General features: G+C 31.0%; 1 protein-coding gene across 15 annotated transcripts in view; it reads left to right on the top strand.

Annotated features, from left to right (window-relative positions):
* The first annotated feature begins 1,784 nt into the window (after positions 1 to 1,784).
* LOC551490 (collagen alpha chain CG42342) overlaps positions 1,785 to 20,044 on the top strand; it is a 251,014-nt gene continuing 232,754 nt past the window's right edge. For all 15 annotated transcript variants that reach the window (XM_026444373.1, XM_026444371.1, XM_026444369.1 and 12 more), the window contains exon 1: positions 1,785 to 3,227. In XM_026444373.1, coding sequence (XP_026300158.1) covers positions 2,867 to 3,227 — 361 coding nt within the window. In that variant the 5' untranslated portion in view covers positions 1,785 to 2,866. The remainder of the gene's footprint in view (positions 3,228 to 20,044) is intronic.

Genomic DNA, 20,044 nt, shown 5'->3' with positions numbered 1-20,044 from the left:
GAAAAATAAACTATTTTTCTAAAAAAAAAATATTCAATAATTAAATCTTTAGAATAATAACTTACTAAAAAAAGGAAAACCAGACAATCTTAAAATCGAAAAAATTAAAATTATACTTTTTAATGGATAAATATGATATATTCCATAATATATACGAATATCTTGATTTCTATATATATATATATAATGTATATATCTTCCAACACATATATAAATATTAATGATTTAAATATTGCATGAATAAATAAATGTAAAAATACTAATTCAGTTGAACCAATATTGACAATATTCTTATTATAAATCCTAATTGTCTAATAAGCAACAACTTTTTTTAAATCTAATTCAAAATTTGCAACCAATCCAGCAAATAATATATTGTTAATAATATCCCATATAACGATATTCGATATTTCGTTTGTAGATCAAATTTGACGGGTGTTGTGCATCGATGTTGCTCCATCAATTAACATTCCTCTATTTGTTTTCCTCCGTTCCTCCCTTTCTCCTCCTCGTCGTGTATCGACGATTTGTCCGCTTATTAGTTATACGATTAGCAGGTTGCTGCAGCATTCGATTTAGTATACGCGCAGAGGGCGAACAAGCCGAACGTACGTTCCAGGATGTAGTCTATAATCGCTTCCTGTGCCAGCGATTGGACGGTGGCAAGGGGTCGATTGTACGTATCCGTCACGTATATACACGCAGGGGATGTGTTTCAAGGGAAACGATCGATTCGCCGATCGATATTTCCTCATATAACTTCGTTTCGAGGATCGTTTCGTCATCGATCCACGTTCCAATCACGTCGAAAGTCGTGATTCGATGTCGGTATTTAATTGGTTTAATTCATCCGACGCGGGGAAAAAAAAAAGAAGGAAAGAAAGGAAAAATATTCGAACTCGGGTATCAATTGTCCGTTGCGTAAAAATAAAAAAATACGCGTGCTCTTTCTTTTTTATTTTTAAAGTTTAGATGCTTTAAAAACATGTAGTAGTGGTAATTAGGTTCGAGGCGAACGTGTCGAATAATTACGTACGTGACAAAACAGAGTTTTATGGAGAGGATTTGAAGGGGAATGTACGTTTTTTAAAGATTTTTTTTTTTTTTTTTTTGTTTGCAGAACATGGCTCGTTAGCGACAAGTAGAGATTATAAAATTAATCTCTTTTATGTGCGTAATTATTCGTTAGTCACTTTTTTTATGCTTGATTATTCGTGCAAATAATATTTAAAAAAAGGAAATTTTTATCAAATTTCCAAATCAAGAATACAAAAATTACGCATCTTTTAAATTTCGCGCGACTGATATATCGGATGTATAAAATAGTTTTAAAATTTTATTGGATTGCGAGAAAAGTTAATCGCCACGAAATAATCGGGCAGGAGAAAGAGACGGTGATTTTTCACACTCGATCAGCTTTTCATTTGGCCGTGTACGTACCGTTAACATCGCCCTCCCACGTAGCGGAATGAAAGGGTTGGAATTTAAAATAAGTTCGCACAATTTCGCACGGTCCGGTAGTCGCGCGACTCGAACGGTTAACAGAACGAAGGAAAAACAAAAAAGATAAATCGTGTAGCCGAAATCCAGTCGAATGGGGCGTATTGGAGGGGTAAATGGAAGGGCAAGGGAAAAGCAGGGTCGAATCAGTGCGAATGGAAGTGGACGTTAGGTCGACCGATCGTCCTCCACGCGTCCGGCAGCCGGTGGATGAGTCGAGGCCCGAAGACGGCCGAACATGGCCGAATATCGCCGAAGCGACGAACCCTCGGCCCTCGGCACAGCGTCGCCCCACCACATCCAGTCGTACTGCGAATGCCACGCTGTGTGCTTCGTATTCGCGGTATTTCGGTACTTTTCGTTCGTTCCAACAAATCGAACCTCGTTGTGTTTAACCCGTGATCATCGATGAGATACGCGTCGTACGAATCGTCGTTAGACTGACTCGATATCCCAGGAAATACGAGGTTCCTCGTTCTTTCGATGGTTTATAGTTTTTTCGACGGTTAATTCTGCCACTGTTTATCGGTTTCGTTTCTCACGTTCTCTAACCGTAAGCGTGTGCCACGAGACGTTCGAAGGGCAAATATACCGATGATCGAGGTAATCTTTCGCCGTTTACGATAATCTCGAATTAAGGAGAGTGTGGAAAGTGCGCAAAGCCGAAGGAATCGCGATGCGACAGCGCCGGGTGATGCTCCATTTGCACCGGCAACGGCAACAGAAAGGACAAGACGTTCGAAGAGCAAGATAGACGGAAATAGAAGGTTTTGTAAAGAAACAAGTTGGCTCGTGGTTAGATAGGATCGTGGTTAATTCCGAAACGGTCGGGTAGGGGGACGCTGTCATTGCTGTTTGAACATTTAAAACTAGCGCGCGTTTTACCGGAACACTCGTGTTCTGATTGGTGGCACCGTTTGTTGTTTACCAACGTCAGTGTGCGGTCAAACTGGGAACCTCGATTGCTCTAAGGAGAGAAGGAGGGATAAAAAAGGAGAGAAAGAGTCACGAGCGCGTTCCTTGAAGGTAATAGAGAGATAGAGAAAGAGAGAGAGAGAGAGAGAGAGAGAGTGTACAGGAGAAACGCGTGCTCTCGTGCGAGATAAAAGAAGAAGAGGGAGAAGAAGGAACGAGTCTAAGAAAGAGAGGTAAGCAATAACGGGCAAGTGGGCGCACGAGATGCATTCCAGATGGACGATGACGCCGCACAGTCTGTAAGACTCGCGTGGTTTCTCCATTGTATCGCGTTTATCCGTGATTGCCGTGTCAGGACGTATCGACAATCTTTGGGCGGGTTATGACGCGCGCTTAACGCGTTGCGTGTGCACGAATAGAAGCGAGAGCGTGTGTCGATCCTGTGTACAACATGGAGTCCGACACGGCGACCGACTGGTCGTCGCCGAGAAAAGGCTCCCTCGAGACATCGATGCCGAGGAAATTCCGCAAGGATTCCTGTCGAGGAACCGAGGGTGCAACACTCAATTGGGCGATGTGCGCCCTCTGTATTACCAGCTTGGCCGTGTCCGGTCTGCTGATGTACAGGGAACTGGGATTGGAGTCGAGGATCGCCAATTTGGAAACTCGTTGTCAGCTTCAAGAAACGCCGGACGTTCTTATCCAGAGGCTGAAGAGGGAAGTTCAGGAACAGTTGGAGGTGCAGCGGTCTGCGTTGGAGACGAGCGTGTTTCGGATCAAACGAGACGTTTCGGAGTGCAACTGTCCACCAGGTAAGTCTAGTTTCTCTTCTCTTTAAATCTTGCGCGGTATTTCACGTTGGCTCTCTCTCTCTCTCTCTCTCTCTCTCTCTTTCTCGAGAAGAGAAGATATTTGAATATCCGTGAAGAAGGTACTAATTTTTGCATAACTACGAGAATATTGTACGTATAAAATATTATGAATATAATCGTTCGGTAGAACTTAAGATAATCAGAATCTTAAGAAAAGAGATAAAATCGTCGTGATCACAGAAATTTCAAAGTTTTCAAGTAAAATTCGACGCTAATTATGAGAGCTTGAGGAAGGAAAATTTGCAAGCGTTATCTTTTGTTTTCGAACATTCGAGACAATTCTAGGTGAAAGAAAGGAAAGAACGTTGAATGGAATCACTGGTAGATTCTGATATGTATAATTATATCGAAAGTTAGTTTTATTTATATAAAGATCTTTTATATAAGATTGAGAAATTTTAAAAGATAGGTTATTAATTCGTGGATTATAGAAAGGCAAATAATTTGATTTTTAAAGTAAATCTATACTTTAATTTGTAAAGATTTTTTGCAATAATGAAAAGGATTAAACAAAATTCTGCATAATAAAATGCTATTTACTTTAAATAATAGGATTAGCATAGATATGATTTATAATTATTGAAGAAAGTATAAATATTCTTTTGAGACAAAGTGAACGATAAAAGCAAAAGATTTATATATAGCATAAATCAGCCGAGAATCCTTGGTCAATGGATCAGTAAAATAACTATAACGTTTGTCACAAGTCACATTATTATGCTCGTTCACGTGTAATAATTTTCCTTTATTGCAATATTTGTAGAAACTTTTTTTTTACTCATCAATATTATATCTTTATTAATAAATATTAGGATAGTTGTAAAAATATTAAAGAAATTTTCATTACAAAATTTTTGAAATCTTTAAGGATTATTATTTCTATTTTATGTTACTTTGTACAAACACAAATTTTTAAGTTTATAATTAATTATCTTGTTTCTGCTTGATTCAAAATTAAATAATTTCAAAATTATTAAATGATAGAAATCTAAACTTCACACGTATTATAACATTATAAATAAAATGTTTTTCAGTAATTTTTTTAAAAATCATAAAAGAAATGCTGATATAATTTTTCAAATGCTGTCACGCAACTGGTCATCAATAACTAAAGAAATAAAAGATATTCAGATAATTCATTGACATATCACTGAATTTATCTGAATATTATCCGCAAGAAAAAACTGATTTCCATTAAAAAAGACTTTTGACTTTACGTCAAAAAATATAATTTATTGGAAAATATCCACATTATGCAATTCCTTTACAATCATATAACATTCATTTAAATTAATTTCCATTACAGTTATCAAAACATCAAAATGAATTTCATGATATATAAATAGCACAATAGTAATCAAATGTAATCATAATTCTTGGATAAAATATAAATATTCCTTTATGATAAACTACATAATAAGAGATTTCAATATATATATATCAACTTTAAATGAATTTTTGCACAATGTATTCAATTTTGCTTTACTTTATTTAATATATGATTACATCATATATTTAACATTAAACTCATCTTCTTTATTCCACAGAGAAAAATATCTAAACCAATTTTAGTGTTTTTATTAGATTGACTCTTAGGCCAATTGTCTATTCATTTTGCATTATAAATCTTTTTTTTAAAGTTCAAATAACTTCTAATAAAACTTCTTTTGAAGAGACAACTTTAAAGTTAAATATATTTTCATAAATTATTAATTGTTCCTAAGAAATGCCAATCTAACATAAACATTTCTCTTTTTAGAACAAATAATATTATCATTCGCACGTTGCTTGTCCATCCAACGCAAACTTAACACAACAACTCTCGATCGAATTTTTTTTGTAATATCAACTTTGTGTTTATTTTAAAACGTCTCTAAAGATACATTCCACCATGGAATGTATCAATCACTTTCACGGTTAATATTTATTTTCCTCGTCGAGCATTTTCGATTCGCGTTTCGATCTCGTCGACCACTTTCACCGAACTAAACTCCTTCATTATCTCTGCTACTCATTTATCTTCCTTCCGCGCGTCTTTCGCCGCTTCTTTGACGCGAGAAAAAGGCACGCGTGGTACGTTGCAAGCAAGTACAAAGAGCTAGGCGGCTGTACCTAGAGATCCCGTTCAATTGTCATCGTAACGCGAGACGTCTCAGGTTTCTCTCCTCCCCCCAAAACTTTGTCGATAAAGGTTTGTTCGAGGAAAAGTAAGGCTGAAACGTAACGTCGAAAGTCGACCAATCTTACGTATTAATGAGTTAAAAGGTATGAAGAGATAGTGTTAGAAACGTGTTAGAAATAATAGATGATAGAATAATAGTGTATAATAATGATAAATGATATGATAGAAACGAGATATGATGATAGATGAAATATTCCAATTCAAAGTGTCGCCTTTATTATAACACATGCCTGATATCAATATACCAACGGATTGAATTGATCGTAGATTTAATTTGTTGTATATTGTAAAATATATATATATTAAAAAAGACGTGATATTATATATATTGTAGATAATTATTGTTTATTTATCATCAATTAGATTTGTAAAATTAGATATTTTTAATTTTTCAGTTCAAATTTTAATTTTTTTTAAAAATTGGAATTTTCCCTTTTCATTATTGAATAATTTATATATATATATATGTTATAGATATTATAGATAAGAAGTTGAGAGTTAAGTTAGTGATTAAATATATTAAATCTTAAAATAAGAATTAAATTGTAAATTTAAATTATTGAAAATTAAAATTTAATACTAAAATTATTGTAGTTTAAAAAAAACATTAAATTGCAAATTTAAAGATTAATTATGACTATAATAATTTAAGTAAAATTTAGTATTAGGAAGAATGATAAATTTATTATTAAAAGTATTAGTGAGAATAGCTTATGGAACATATATTTGTTATCTTTATCATCTAAAAAGTTTATTTTTAAGAAAATATGTTTTAAAAGAATTAAGTAATTTCAGGTTATTAGTATTCTTCTGTAAATATTAAAAAGAATAGAACTCAATTATAAATTTTTGTTGAAACTTTATCACAAAGATTAAGTTTCATTTAATAATAAATGCTAGTAAAATTGAATATATTGAATAATTAAATATTAAAATTAGAAATGTATATATTTGATACTTGTTATAGAATCTAATTAATAAGAAATAATTTAAAGTATATGAAATAATTATAATAAATATAGTTTTATTTAAATTTAATAATAAAAATTGAATTAAAAATTATTGAGTATGCAAATAATTTTTTTAATGAATAACATTTATATAGCATAAAATGAAATATATAATCTATTAATAATTAAATAAATTAATGATCATGAATTAATATTTAATTATTGAAACTATTATATAGATAGAAATAAATTTAATTAAATGATATTAAAAAAATTTATTTTCAATTCATTATTTCCTAAGAAAAAATTATTCAATTCCAATTTTCAAAAAAAATAAAATTTGAACTGAAGAATTAAAAATATCTGATTTTACAAATCTAATTGATGAAAATTAAACAATAATTATCTATAATATATACAATATAATGTAGAATTTATATTAAAGTGTTTACATAAAAATATTTGCCCATACTGTTTCACAATTTTATCATCGTGATTAACGTGACGTTTTATTTCTCATAGTTCTATTGAACGTTACGTATTCTTCGAATGAATTTATAGTAATTCCTTTTCTCTTTTTCTCTACACCGTACTTTTTTTTCTGTCTTTTAATCTCTCTTTTCACTTACGTAGAATTTAAAACAAAGCTCGTAAGGAGCTCGAAACCTGGAACACTCTGCGCACACGTACGTGTGCGTGCACGTGTGTGTTGAGGCGCAAGGCAGGGAGGAAAGTACGTAGACGCGTGCAAAAAGGAAGGAGAGAGGTGAGCTTTGTCTTGGAATGGAGCAGCTTCGGCACTCCCAAACAAAAGGTCTTGAGAATTTCGATCTTGGAGAATGCTCGAGAGAGCGCCTTTTTTCGAGATCGCCCTTTGCGCCGAGATATCCCCTGCATGGAGAGATCTTTCGAATGTATTTACTGGCTCGTGCTTTGCGTTTTCGTATACAATTTCGTTGTCTACGTTCCCCACTCATAAGGCTAGTTTCCAATTGTACACAATGTTTTAGGAAATTAGGAATGGAACCGTTTCTGAAGTTTAATTTTTGAAATTTTAAATTTTTATTACGCGTTACAGTAAGTAAAAAAGATTGCAAAAATCTTCGTTTGAAATTTTTATTTTTCTGGATATTTGTGAGCAAAATATAATGGATAATGGATCTTTTTCTTTTCTTTGCGGGTATTTAATGCACGTAATAACACAGGATCGAAAATATGCAAAGAATTTTATAGTGGTCGGAGTAAAATTAGGGAAATTAGGGATGGAATGAAATTCTCAACATTCTAGTGTTCATGCTCCACTGATTCCAGGATCGTGCTGTGTTACTGGTTGTTGATATTGCAGTACAGAAATCGATTTTGAAATGCTTGAATCTTGCTAATCACGTTTTTTTACATTACAATTTTTGTGTAACCTCACATTTCAAACAACCTGTTTTCTTTAATATTTTTCTATATAATTTTAAAGGAATGTACGAAAATTGACACATTTCGTTTCTAATTTTCCCTGTTTTTTTAAATATATATTGGGTAGGTTTGAACATATTATCTCTTCAGAGATAAAAATTTTCGCTCACGATATTTATCAATATTTGGCATTTATATTATCGATCGTGGCTTTTTTTAACTTTTATGCCAATATTTTTATTCAAGATAAAAAGTTAGAATGTTTTATCTTCTCGCGAGAAACTTTTTAAATCCTTTATTTTCCTGTCGAAAGCTTTTTAAGATTGTCCTTATTTGCCACGGGTAAAATTTATTTCAGAAAACAACCTCGAAGTTGAAAATGACGTTGGAAATTTTTTGAATTTTATTATCGTAAATTGATCGATTAATTTTTAAAAAATAATTATTTTAATAATTTATCTTTTATTTTAATCTGCTGCAAAATTTGATATCGTTCAGAGAAATGGCGTGAAAATCTGTCAAAATCTGGCAGCTGGAAATGAAATGTCTTATTTGTATTGAAAAGAAATTATGAAAATATATATTATTTGTATTCGTTCATTCTCACTGTCAAAATGTTTGAACAAAACTGACACTTTGTTAATTGATAAAATATTATATAATTAGCCTGAAATATACATATAATGGATACGAAATATCTACAAAATATTCATAGAGATTTAATTGCAAAAATCTACTCAATATAAAATAAGAAAGAAAACTCCATTTCTTTGATGCTCGTAAAAATTTAATTTATTATAAAGAAAAAAATCCTCGATAACTTTTCTAAAAATACATTTCTCTCTTAAGGAATTCAAGTTATAATAAAGATTAATGGATCGTAAATTTTCGTCGGACGAATCGAGTCAAGGTTTCACCTCATCGATCGTGCACCAACGAAATGTCACTGTTCACTTCGAGAACTATGCGAAACCGGCGCTCCTCCGTTTTCGCCAGCCGGCATTCTTCCCGCGAGCACGAGATCGTCCAACGATTCACCTCACGTCCGCCAATCGGTTAATGGCTATTATCAAAGATCGAGCAATGCGATCTGCATTCTCGATGAAACTGCTCCCTCTCTCTCTCTCCCTTTCGCGTTACGACACAACCCAGCACATGCAATTTCTTTAAACTCTTCAATTAAACGGCTATACGGTGCAATAACGTGGAACGAAACATTCTCTCCCGTTATTTATTACCTCTGAAACGTTAGAAGAGAAAAATCCTCGAGGATCAACTGTTCAGAACTGTTTGAGAATCAGACTTGTCATTAATTTATTATTAAATTTATTATATATTTTTAATTTCACAATAATCATTGATCTACTTCTAAATTTTCGAAATTTAAAACAAATTTGGAACTTTGAGCTGGAAAGTTAAAAATTATATTTATTATAGTTAAAATATAATCAATTTTCATTTTTTTCTTGGAGTATAATGGTTTATATTTATCGATGATGAAGTTTCTATGGTTTGGCACCAGATATCTTCGAGTTTCGAGATTCTACAATTCTTTCTTCGCGCGCCTAACCTGGCTAAAATTGTCCACGAGCTGTTTGCGTCCGCAGCAATGTGGATGCGGCATAAAGGTTCCAACGAATCTAATGCTGCGTCTGCACCGATTCGAACTCTAGTGTCGACACCGATACTTTTATTGTTTGTTTGCAGAGCAGCTCTGCTAAGCCAATCGAATATTTGCGAATAGTAGTGAGGATGCGGCATAAGACTTTTGACAAATCTAATACTGCGTCAGCATCGGTTAGAGGTGTAATATGAACACGATATTTCTGCTATTTGCGAAGCTCGTTTTCAAAGCTCTAGCCAAATGATTGCGAATGTGGTTGCAATGTGGATGCGGCAAAAGGTTCTAATGCTGCACTTTTGACTTTGATTTTTAAAGTGGATATCTATATCATTTGCCAAATATCTATATTTTTGCCAATCTACTATTAGTTCTCGCGAAACTAATAAAATACTTGCTAATTGTGAATGCGGCATAAAGATTCCAACGAATCGCATCTCTTATTAGAAATCTGATAGAAATATTTCTATTATTTTTCATATTTCGAATACAAAATTAAAAATACGTTTACGATTTGCAGTGAGAATGCGGCATAAGGATTTTAAAGAATCCAACGCTGCGTTAGAATTAGTTAGAGCTTTAAGTGGACACAATATTTCTGTTATTTGCGAATCGTTTCCAAAGCCAAATGTTTGCAAATTGCAGTATAGATACGATAAAAGATTTTAATGTTTGCAAATTGACTTTGATTTTTAATATGGATAGTTTTATTATTTGTCATGTGGATATTTTTATTATTTGTCAAATATATTTTGCCAATCTAATATTAATTTTCACAAAGCTAATCAAATATTTACAAATTGTAGTGTGAATGTGACAAAAGGTTCTAATGCTGCGTCTGGATTAAATCTTTCACAAAGTTAATAAAAATATTTATAAATTGTAAATGCGGCATAAAGATTTCAACAAATCTAATATCGCATCTGTTCTGATTAGAGTTCTGATATGAATATTTTTATTATTTATCAATAGCTTTCGAACAAAGAATTAAAAATACGTTTACGAATCGCAATGAGAATGCGACATAAGGATTCCATCGAGTCTAATGTTACGTCTGCACTAACTGAGTTACAGTATAATAATGTACATCGATCAGAGTTCTGGTGTGAACACGATACTTCTGCTGTTTACGAATAGTTTCAAAACACAACAACAAGTAGGCGAATAATTCGAGAATAGCAATGAGGATGCGGTATAAGGATTTCCATCGAATCTAATATCGCATCTATTCTGATTAGAGTTTTGGATATTTCCATTATTTATCAATAACTCAGAATTAAAAGAACGTTTATGAATTGCAATGCGGATACGACATAAGGATTTCATCGAATCTAATATTAAACATTTAATGTGGATATTTTTATTATTTGTGAAATATATTTTGCCAATCTATTATTAGAGTTTCTCACAAAACTAATAAAATATTTATGAATTGTGAATGCGGCATAAAGATTCCAACGAATTTAATATCGCATTTATTCTGATTAGAGTTTTGAATATTTCTGTTATTTATCAATAGCTCTCGAACACAGAATTAAAAATACGTTTATGAATTGCAATGAGAATGCGGCATAAGGATTTTAAAGGATCTAACGCTGCAAATTTAGAATTATTTAGAATTTTAATATGGATACTATATTTCTGTTATTTGCGAATCGTTTCCAAAGCTGTAGCCAAATGGTTGCGAATTGCAATGTGGATGCGACAAAAGGTTCTAATGCTGCATTTTTGATTTTGACTTTTAATGTAAATACCTATATTATTTGCCAAATATAATTTTGTTAATTTATTATTACTTCTCAAAAAACTAATAAAATATTTACGAATTGTGAATGCGGCATAAAGATTCCAATGAATCGCATCTGTTTTGATTAGATAGTTTCTGATATGGATATTTCTATTATTTATCAATAGCTCTCGAACGCAGAATTAAAAAAATATTTATAAATTGCAATGCGGATGCGGCATAAGAATTCCACCGAGTCTTCACGCTGTATCTATATTAAATATTTAATATGGATATTTCTATTATTTGTGAAATATATTTTGCCAATCTATTATTACTTCTCACAAAACTCACAAAACTAATAAAATATTTACGAATTGTGAACGCGGCATAAAGATTTCAACGAATCTATCGCATCTATTCTGATTAGAGTTCTAAATATTTCTATTATTTATTAATAGCTCTCGAACAGAGAATTAAAAATGCGTTTACGAATAGCAGTGAAGATGCGACATAAGGATTTCATCGAATTCGATTCCATCGAAACGCTGCATCTGAATATTAAATGTTTAATGTGGATATTTCTATTATTTGAAATATATTTTGCCAATCTATTATTACTTCTCAAAAAACTAATAAAATATTTACGAATTGTGAATGCGGCATAAAGATTCCAATGAATCTAATATCTCATCTATTCTGCTTAGAGTTTTGAATATTTCCATTATTTATCAATAGCTTTCGAATTAACACAGAATATATTTACGAATCGCAATGCGGATGCGGCATAAGGATTCCACCGAGTCTAACGCTGCGTCTGCACTAACTGCACTTCGTGAGCTACAGTATAATAATTTACAATGATCACAGCTCTGGTGTGAACACGAACGATACTTCTGCTGTTTACGAATAGTTTGCAAATACAAGCAAGTAGGCGAATAGCAGTGAGGATGCGGCGTAAGGATTTTCAACGAATCTAACAGTTCGCGCAAGAAGGGAGGCGTTCTTCGTGAGTTATAGTGCGAACACGATACTTTCATTGTTCGCGGACACGTTGTAAACGCAATTATAAGCAAATGTTTACGAATTGCAGTGTGGATGCGGCATTTCGTTTCGAACGTATTCGCTGGTCCGGAAACAACAATTGTTGCCTTCGTTCCCACGAAGAAGAACAATTTCTCTTCCGCGTTGCCTGTGTTTTCGAAATGGGCAAAAATACTACGTAACACAATGAATATTCAGGGGATAGGAAACGAACGTTCGATGCCTCGAAAGATATTAAAATGGATCGCATCTTTTCGCTACGGAATATTCAACGGCGATATTTTTCATCCATCGTTTAATCGTTGTTCGATTTCTTCCGTTTGATTCGGGGGAAATTTATTATTAGCAACAACTTTATTCCTCTTGATTTTATTTTTTAAATAAAACGCATCAGGGAATCAGTTGGAAAAGAAATGGATCTAATCTCCTAAAGGAATGAAAATATGACTGCTTTTTCTCATCTTTATCCGTTTTACCGTCTAAATATTTTTTTGTATAATTAAAGAATTTCAATTATAATATATTCACTAAGTTTTTATTATGATTGTAAATATTAAGGATTTTCTTCGTGTTAAAAAATCTATCGATCTAAAATTTAACGAAATTTCAAAATAAAAAAAAAGGTTAGAAGAATGCGGATTTCCATGTAAATACGATATTCTTCGTTTCATTAATTTCTCACTGCACGACAAATTTAATCGTATCCCAAAATTACAACAATTTTAAATATCGACTTGGACAAACAAACACTCATTATAAATATTGCCCAATATACTGGTTAATAAAAATTTAATCGATTCTAATTAATAAGATAGAATCGAAAGGAACGGTCTTAATACGAGAAATATAGAAGATAGGATTAGTCGATTTTAATACCTGTTAATTAAAAAAAATTTCTCCCCATAATTGAAGGGGTTCTTCCCGAAGAATGGTAGGCAAGAAAGACACAAAAGGTACCTCTTTTCCCGTTTTTCTTCCCGTGCCTTTCCTTGCCCGATCCCTATCCCCGTCTCTCTCCTTCTTCCCCGTGGCTCAGCCTCTTTCTTATCGCTCTTCCGTCCTCCAACAAAAGGGAGGGGAACCAGCGTGGTGCTCCTGACTCGCGGCATCCCCGAAATTGAGATGTGCGAGCTGACGCACGAGCATCATAAATCTTTCCGCCTCCCTCGTTCGAGCGTGGCATATCTATTCTCTGCGTCTCTCCCCGTCTCTCCCCGTCTCTCCCTCCCCTCTCCGTAACGTTTCCGCCACCCGGTATCTTGTGCGTGGGTGAATCTTGATTTCCAGCTGGGTTACGATTTCGATTTTTGTTATTAATTAATTTCTTAAGGGGAAAGCGAAAGTTATTTCGATATATATATGTATGATAAATATTTATTGTATTGAAAATTTCAAACGAGATTTTTAGAGAGAATAAACGAAACGATGTTATTATATTTTTGAATATAATAATATAAAATCTTTCGTTCTAATATAAAGTTAAAAATGCAACTCTGATTAAAAGTATAACTATTGAAATTAATAAATTAATTAATATCCAAATTATTATTTATTAAAATCTTTCGTTCTAATATAAAGTTAAAAATGCAACTCTAATTAAAAGTATAACTATTAAAATTAATAAATTAATACCCAAATTATTATTTATTAAAAATTAGTATAATTAAATCCTAAATTTAATGCACTTTTATGCTAAAATAATTAACAATTTATTTATAAATAATTTACAAATTAAAGTCCTTTCGTACAATTAATTTATTTTTTATTATAGATAGAAACCAATCTGACTTACGTCGATTTGAACTCAAATTATGTAAGATTTTAAAAGTCGGTTTTTATTTATAGAAATTTTAACATTGATTTCAAAAATTTTGACGGATGTAATTGAACTCAATAAATTAAAGTGGACGTTTTAAAATTGAAACGAATCTTTAATGAATTTCTGGAATATTTCTCTACTATTAGTTCAATTTGTTTAAAAAGAGGATTTAAAATTTTCATGTATATTTTATAAATTTGAAAATATACGTTGTTCGAATCAAGTTTAATATTTCTGAAAACATGGAGAATTTTATCGATTTTTGTCTTACTTTTTTTTTCTTGAATCTTGATTTTTATGATTTTTATGTTGTATTAATCAATTTCTTGGGGATTCATTCAAAATTTCAAAAGTTTTCACGAAATCGTTCGATCCATATAAAATGAAATAATAATAAATGAAACGATGTTATTTGGGTTTTTGTTTATAGAAATTTGAACATTGACTTCAAGAATTTTGAAGTCGGATGAAGTGTAATTATTTAAACTCAATAAATTAAAATGAACGTTTTAAAATTGAAACGAATTTTTAATGAATTTCTGGAATATTTCTCAAATTATATATTAGTTCAATTTTAAAAATAGGATTTAAAATTTTCATAAAAATATATGTTGTTCGAATCAAGTTCAATATTTCTGAAAATATGGAGAGTTTTATCGATTTTTGTCTTACTTTTTTTTTCTCGAATCTTGATTTTTATGATTTTTATGTTGTATTAATCAATTTCTTGGGGATTCATTCGAAATTTGAAACCAAGTTCTCACGAAATCGTTCAATTCGTGGTAAAATGAAATAATAATAAACGGAATGATGTTATTTCGGTTTTTGTTTATAGAAATTTGAATATTGACTTCAAGAATTTTGACGGATGAAGTGTAATTATTTAAACTTAAACAATAAATTAAAATGAACGTTTTAAAATTGAAACGAATCTTTAATGAATTTCTGAAATATTTCTCAAATTATATATTAGTTCAATTTTAAAAATAGGATTTAAAATTTTCATAATATTTTATAAATTTGAAAATGAAAATATACATTGTTCGAATCAGCAATCAAGTTCAAAGATGGAGAATTTTATCGATTTTTATGATTTTTATGTTTTGTATTAATCAATTTTCATTCAAAATTTCAAAAGTTTTCACGAAATCGTTCGATCCGTGGTAAAATGAAATAATAATAATAATTTCGGTTTCACCTTCTATAATTTACAGAAATTTGAACATTGATTTCCAGAATTTTGACGGATGGCTCCCCTCCCCCCGATTTCTGATTTTGGAACTGTCGATATTGCATGATGTTGAGATATGGATTATAATTGATGGATAGGTTAATAGAGTTGGACATATTGGATTTTCTTTCCTGACACTTTTATTTATTTATCTGCATATATTTGTTTCTTTGATCTACATTTTTCATCGTTCTTCGTATTCAAGTTGAAATTGAACAATAACGACAACAATAATATTTATTTATCGTAATTACTTCTCCTTATATTTGTTCTCTTTAAGAAAAACAGAAAAGAGAGGAAAGGTAGGAAAGGAGGGAAAAATGGTAAGAAGAAAAGCTCGTGATATCGTTGGATAGACGGTTTTGATTTAAGACAGGGTGAATTAGTATTTGTGCAAGAGGGCGCAACGTTCGTTTCTCCCTGTCCCGGGAAATTGATGGGTGTTGTAAAAGTTTTTATCGAGGAAACGCCTCCTCCCGCTTCGAAATCGATGTAAAGATCCGCTTGTCTTACCTAATTCGAGGCCATTCCTCTTCGCCACTCTTCCCTTCAAATTTCTCCCTTCTTTCTTAACGAATTCTCTGGAATTCTAATTTCCCAATAAAAAAAAAACGCAGGTGGAAAGATCCGTTTTTTCCAAGATGTGATTCAATGCATCAAATTTTTCTTGTTACGTTGCATTACGCAAGAAATGGTTGAATAACGCAGTGAGAATAATATCGAATTATTACGTAAAATTCGTATTACGTGCACCGATATCCAAGATGTGGAGGGGAATCGTGAGAGAGAGAGAGAGAAAGAAGTTATAATTTTATATTTGTATTTTAAGTTTAATTAAAACCGATCCAATATTGAAATCCAAAGAATAGAATTGATGAAAATTGAATATCAATTTTCTAAAAATTGATATTTTCGTGATTCTTAATCCTTCATATGTGTTCTTGGAAAACGAAAATGAAGTCGTTGTATAAATAAGATTTTATCTTATTTTATTTCGATTCGATTGTTTTTAAAAATTTACGAATAATATTACGCACAAGCAATGATTTGATTTCGCATAATTTTATATTTTAATGAATTCTATCTAGCGATTTATCGTTCGTTTTTTCGTTTAATTCACAATTGATATTCGTTCGTTGTGAAAGTTGTAAAGTTTAAAAACTGGTGTTAAAAAAATATTAATTTTTCGATTCTGTTTCCAAATTCCGCGATTAATTAGCGGGAAAATTCACTTGTGACGTTTATGATAATTCTCTTTTATATATTTCTTTTATACGTTGTACATTGTTTCTATTTAACAATAAAATTATAAACTTTTTTTTGTTTTTTGTTTTTTTTGGTTATATTGCTTTTCCTAGAATATGGTATTAATGAAGTTTTTAATTAAAGTCACTTTATGACATATATTTCTGTAGCTAAAACAGCGAATAAATATTGAGATATTTTTATAAAAAAAACGAATAACACGTGTTTCGAGTCGTTTCTTTTTTTTCAAAAAAAAAAAAAAAAGGTTTACGCAAAATATTATTCTCATTTTTAACAAAACAGCGATGAAACAAGCAAAAATTAATTTCTCTTGATAATCGTAAATTATTCTTTCAAATGTTTGTAAAATTATTCTCGTAAATATACGTATTTTAACTTATTCGTTAATTTTATCTTATTTTTTTCGATAAATTTAATTTTTCGAAATATCCAAGTTATAAACATGTTTAAAATTATAATTTCATAATCATAATCATTGATTGAAGAGTTAGAAATGTAATAAATTATAGCTATTTAAAGAACCGAGAACAGCTCGCCAGTAATACGAATGGCTGTGGTGTATTTTAAAACGTCAGAAAGGAAATTTGTCGTTATATTTTATTATACGAGAATTTTACGTGAAATATTTTAGCAATATTTTTAGGTAAATTAGTTTTTATTGGATTGGATGTTACAAAATATTGCTACCAAATTTTTTTCGTTATTTATTGTTTTTATTATTATTTTTTTCATAGAATAAAAACGATAACTAAAAAGGATAAAATGAAATAAATTATCTTAAAAGTGATATAATATTCAAAATTTAGAGATTGAATATGAAAGATATTTGAGAAAATATATTTGAAATAGCTTGATTTGCAGATAAACTAGATACCATTAATATCTAGGTGTCCCTAGATGCAAAAAGTACTAGACTTTATATTTTATTAATTCTCTCAAATATATTTCTTTTAAACTTTAAAAATTTGTCTGCTGTTATTTCAAATACAGGAAAATATTCTCTATACATTAAAATTCTAATCATCTATATTTATGTAACTACTCGTCATTATAGATAATTTTAATATTGAAAGAATATTGATGAAACAGTTTCCTAACATCCAACAAATACATTATGATAAACAGCTTTGAAATGCTACATAATATTTCGTCTCTTCGTTGAATTTTCGCTTATCACGTTTAAAGAAAAAAAAAAAAATCACTTACAAAATGAGGTAAAGTTCGAGCAAGAAAAAAACGAACGATCAAAGAATAATTCCCCCTCTCGATCCACGTGCACTTGTGCCGAATGCATCTAATCTGCATTCTAACGCAGTTTGGAAAACACACTTTTCCAAACTTTTAAGCCGGGAGTTGGTACTCTTGTGAATAGTAACGGCACGGAAAAAAAAAAAAAAAAGGAAAAAAAAGTACGCGAAAAATAGAAAATGGTGGAGAAGCTGGGACAAATTGAATGTTGCATTTTTACACTGACGATGTTGCCTTCAAAAGTTCTTCGAAAGAAGGTGCGATTTACGATTGGCGCACGTGCGTCAAACTCTGCAGCTGGCCAGAAGTTTATGCTGAAGGGCCTCTCTCTCTCTCTCTCTTGTACTGCAAACTGCAGCCAGCCATGTACAAAAGAATGGCCGCCCTTGTTTCTTACCGACTTCTCGAATTCCTTTCTCATCGATGTTATTCACGGCCCACGAATTTACCCGATTTCTGACGTCTCCCTTCGTTCAGATCAGAGATTAACCCCCCTCCTATAGTTGGAATAGCTCTATCCATTATACGAGAGGAAAAAAATTATGGACGAATTAAAATTTCTTTTCTCTCCTCTTAGGATTAAGATACTAATATTGATTAAGATTCTGAATTAATTCCAATTAATTATTAGATATAACAATATAAATTGTATGACTTAAAAATCTAGTAATCCCTAGGTCAATATCTAGGTATCCCTAATAATACGTATATGGATGGATAATTATAAATTCTACGAATTCTCGACTCAAATAAATAATCAAAAATAAAAAGGGTGATGTATATACAGTTTCCACGAATAAAAGTATTTATTATTTATTATTCTTTAATTAATTAATTATTAGATATAAGGATATGAATTGTATGACTTAAAAAAAGAAAAAAAATCTAGTAATCCTTAGGTGAATATCTAGGTATCTCTAGTAATAACACATATATGGATGGATAATTATAAATTCCATGAATTCTCGACTCAAATAAATAATCAAAAATAAAAAGGGTGATGTAATATATACAGTTTCCACGAATAAAAGTATTTATTATTTATTATTCTTTAATTAATTAATTATTAGATATAATGATATGAATTGTATGACTTAAAAAAAGAAAAAGAAATCTAGTAATCCTTAGATCAATATCTAGGTATCTCTAGTAATACATATATAGATGGATAATTATAAATTCTACGAATTCTCGACTCAAATAAATAATCAAAAATAAAAGGATGATGTAATATATACAGTTTCCACGAATAAAAATTTATTATTTATTATTTATTATTCTTTAATTAATTAATTATTAGATATAACGATATAAATTGTATGACTTAAAAAAAGAAAAAGAAATCTAGTAATCCCTAGGTCAATATCTAGATATCCCTAGTAATACATATATGGATGGTTAATTATAAATTCTACGAATTCTTGACTCAAATAAATAATCAAAAATAAAAAGGATGATGTAATATATACAGTTTTCACGAATAAAAGTATTTATTATTTATTATTCTTCGTTTTATTTGAAACGCGTTTTACATATTTTATCTTATCGCACTTTTAAATCCTTCCCTAAATTAACTCTTCACATCTCGAAATTTCGAATCGAGTCGAAAAGTGCAATTCGTCACGCGGTATCGTGAAAAATTAGATTACTTTAATAAATCTTATTGAGGGTAATTCCTCCTTCTCCCCTGAATACACTCGATAATGGAACAACAGATTCTATTACCGTCCTAATATCGACAACTTTGGTTGATCAATGGGTAGGGGGGGGGAAGGTTTGGTTAACTCGGGTGTTATTCGAGACGACTTCCACTCCAAGTGTTCGCAGGGTTAAGAGCTAAGTAGACGAGAAGCTTTGTAGCCGGTCGGTTAGTTTGAGGTTGACCGCTGCAAACGTATACATTTAGCGTGTGCTTTCGTTTGAAGGAATTTCCACGAATGTGTTTTATATACCGTGGCTCCGCTTCGTGAAAGAGATAGAGAGCGGAGTGGTAAATGTTGAAAGAAAAGATGATGGAAGTAGTTTAGAAAGTGGAGATAATTATCCATAAATCTCGTCCAAGTGGAAAAGAGTTAGAGAGAATATGTTTTTAATTTAACTTTTGGTGAAATTTTTGAAAATTGAATCTTAAAATTTTTCATCGTTGAAAATTATTTTGTATACGTAATTAATAAATATTTCTAATAATGTTATAATAATATAATATTGATTGTTATAATTGTGTACGTATATAAATAAATTTTCGCATACGATTAAAAAATAT

The sequence above is a fragment of the Apis mellifera genome, linkage group LG12 (assembly GCF_003254395.2).
Source record: "Apis mellifera strain DH4 linkage group LG12, Amel_HAv3.1, whole genome shotgun sequence".
Classification (NCBI taxonomy): Eukaryota; Metazoa; Arthropoda; class Insecta; order Hymenoptera; family Apidae; genus Apis; species Apis mellifera.
Note: the sequence above shows the minus strand (reverse complement) of the source record. Positions and strands in the feature narration are given on the sequence as shown.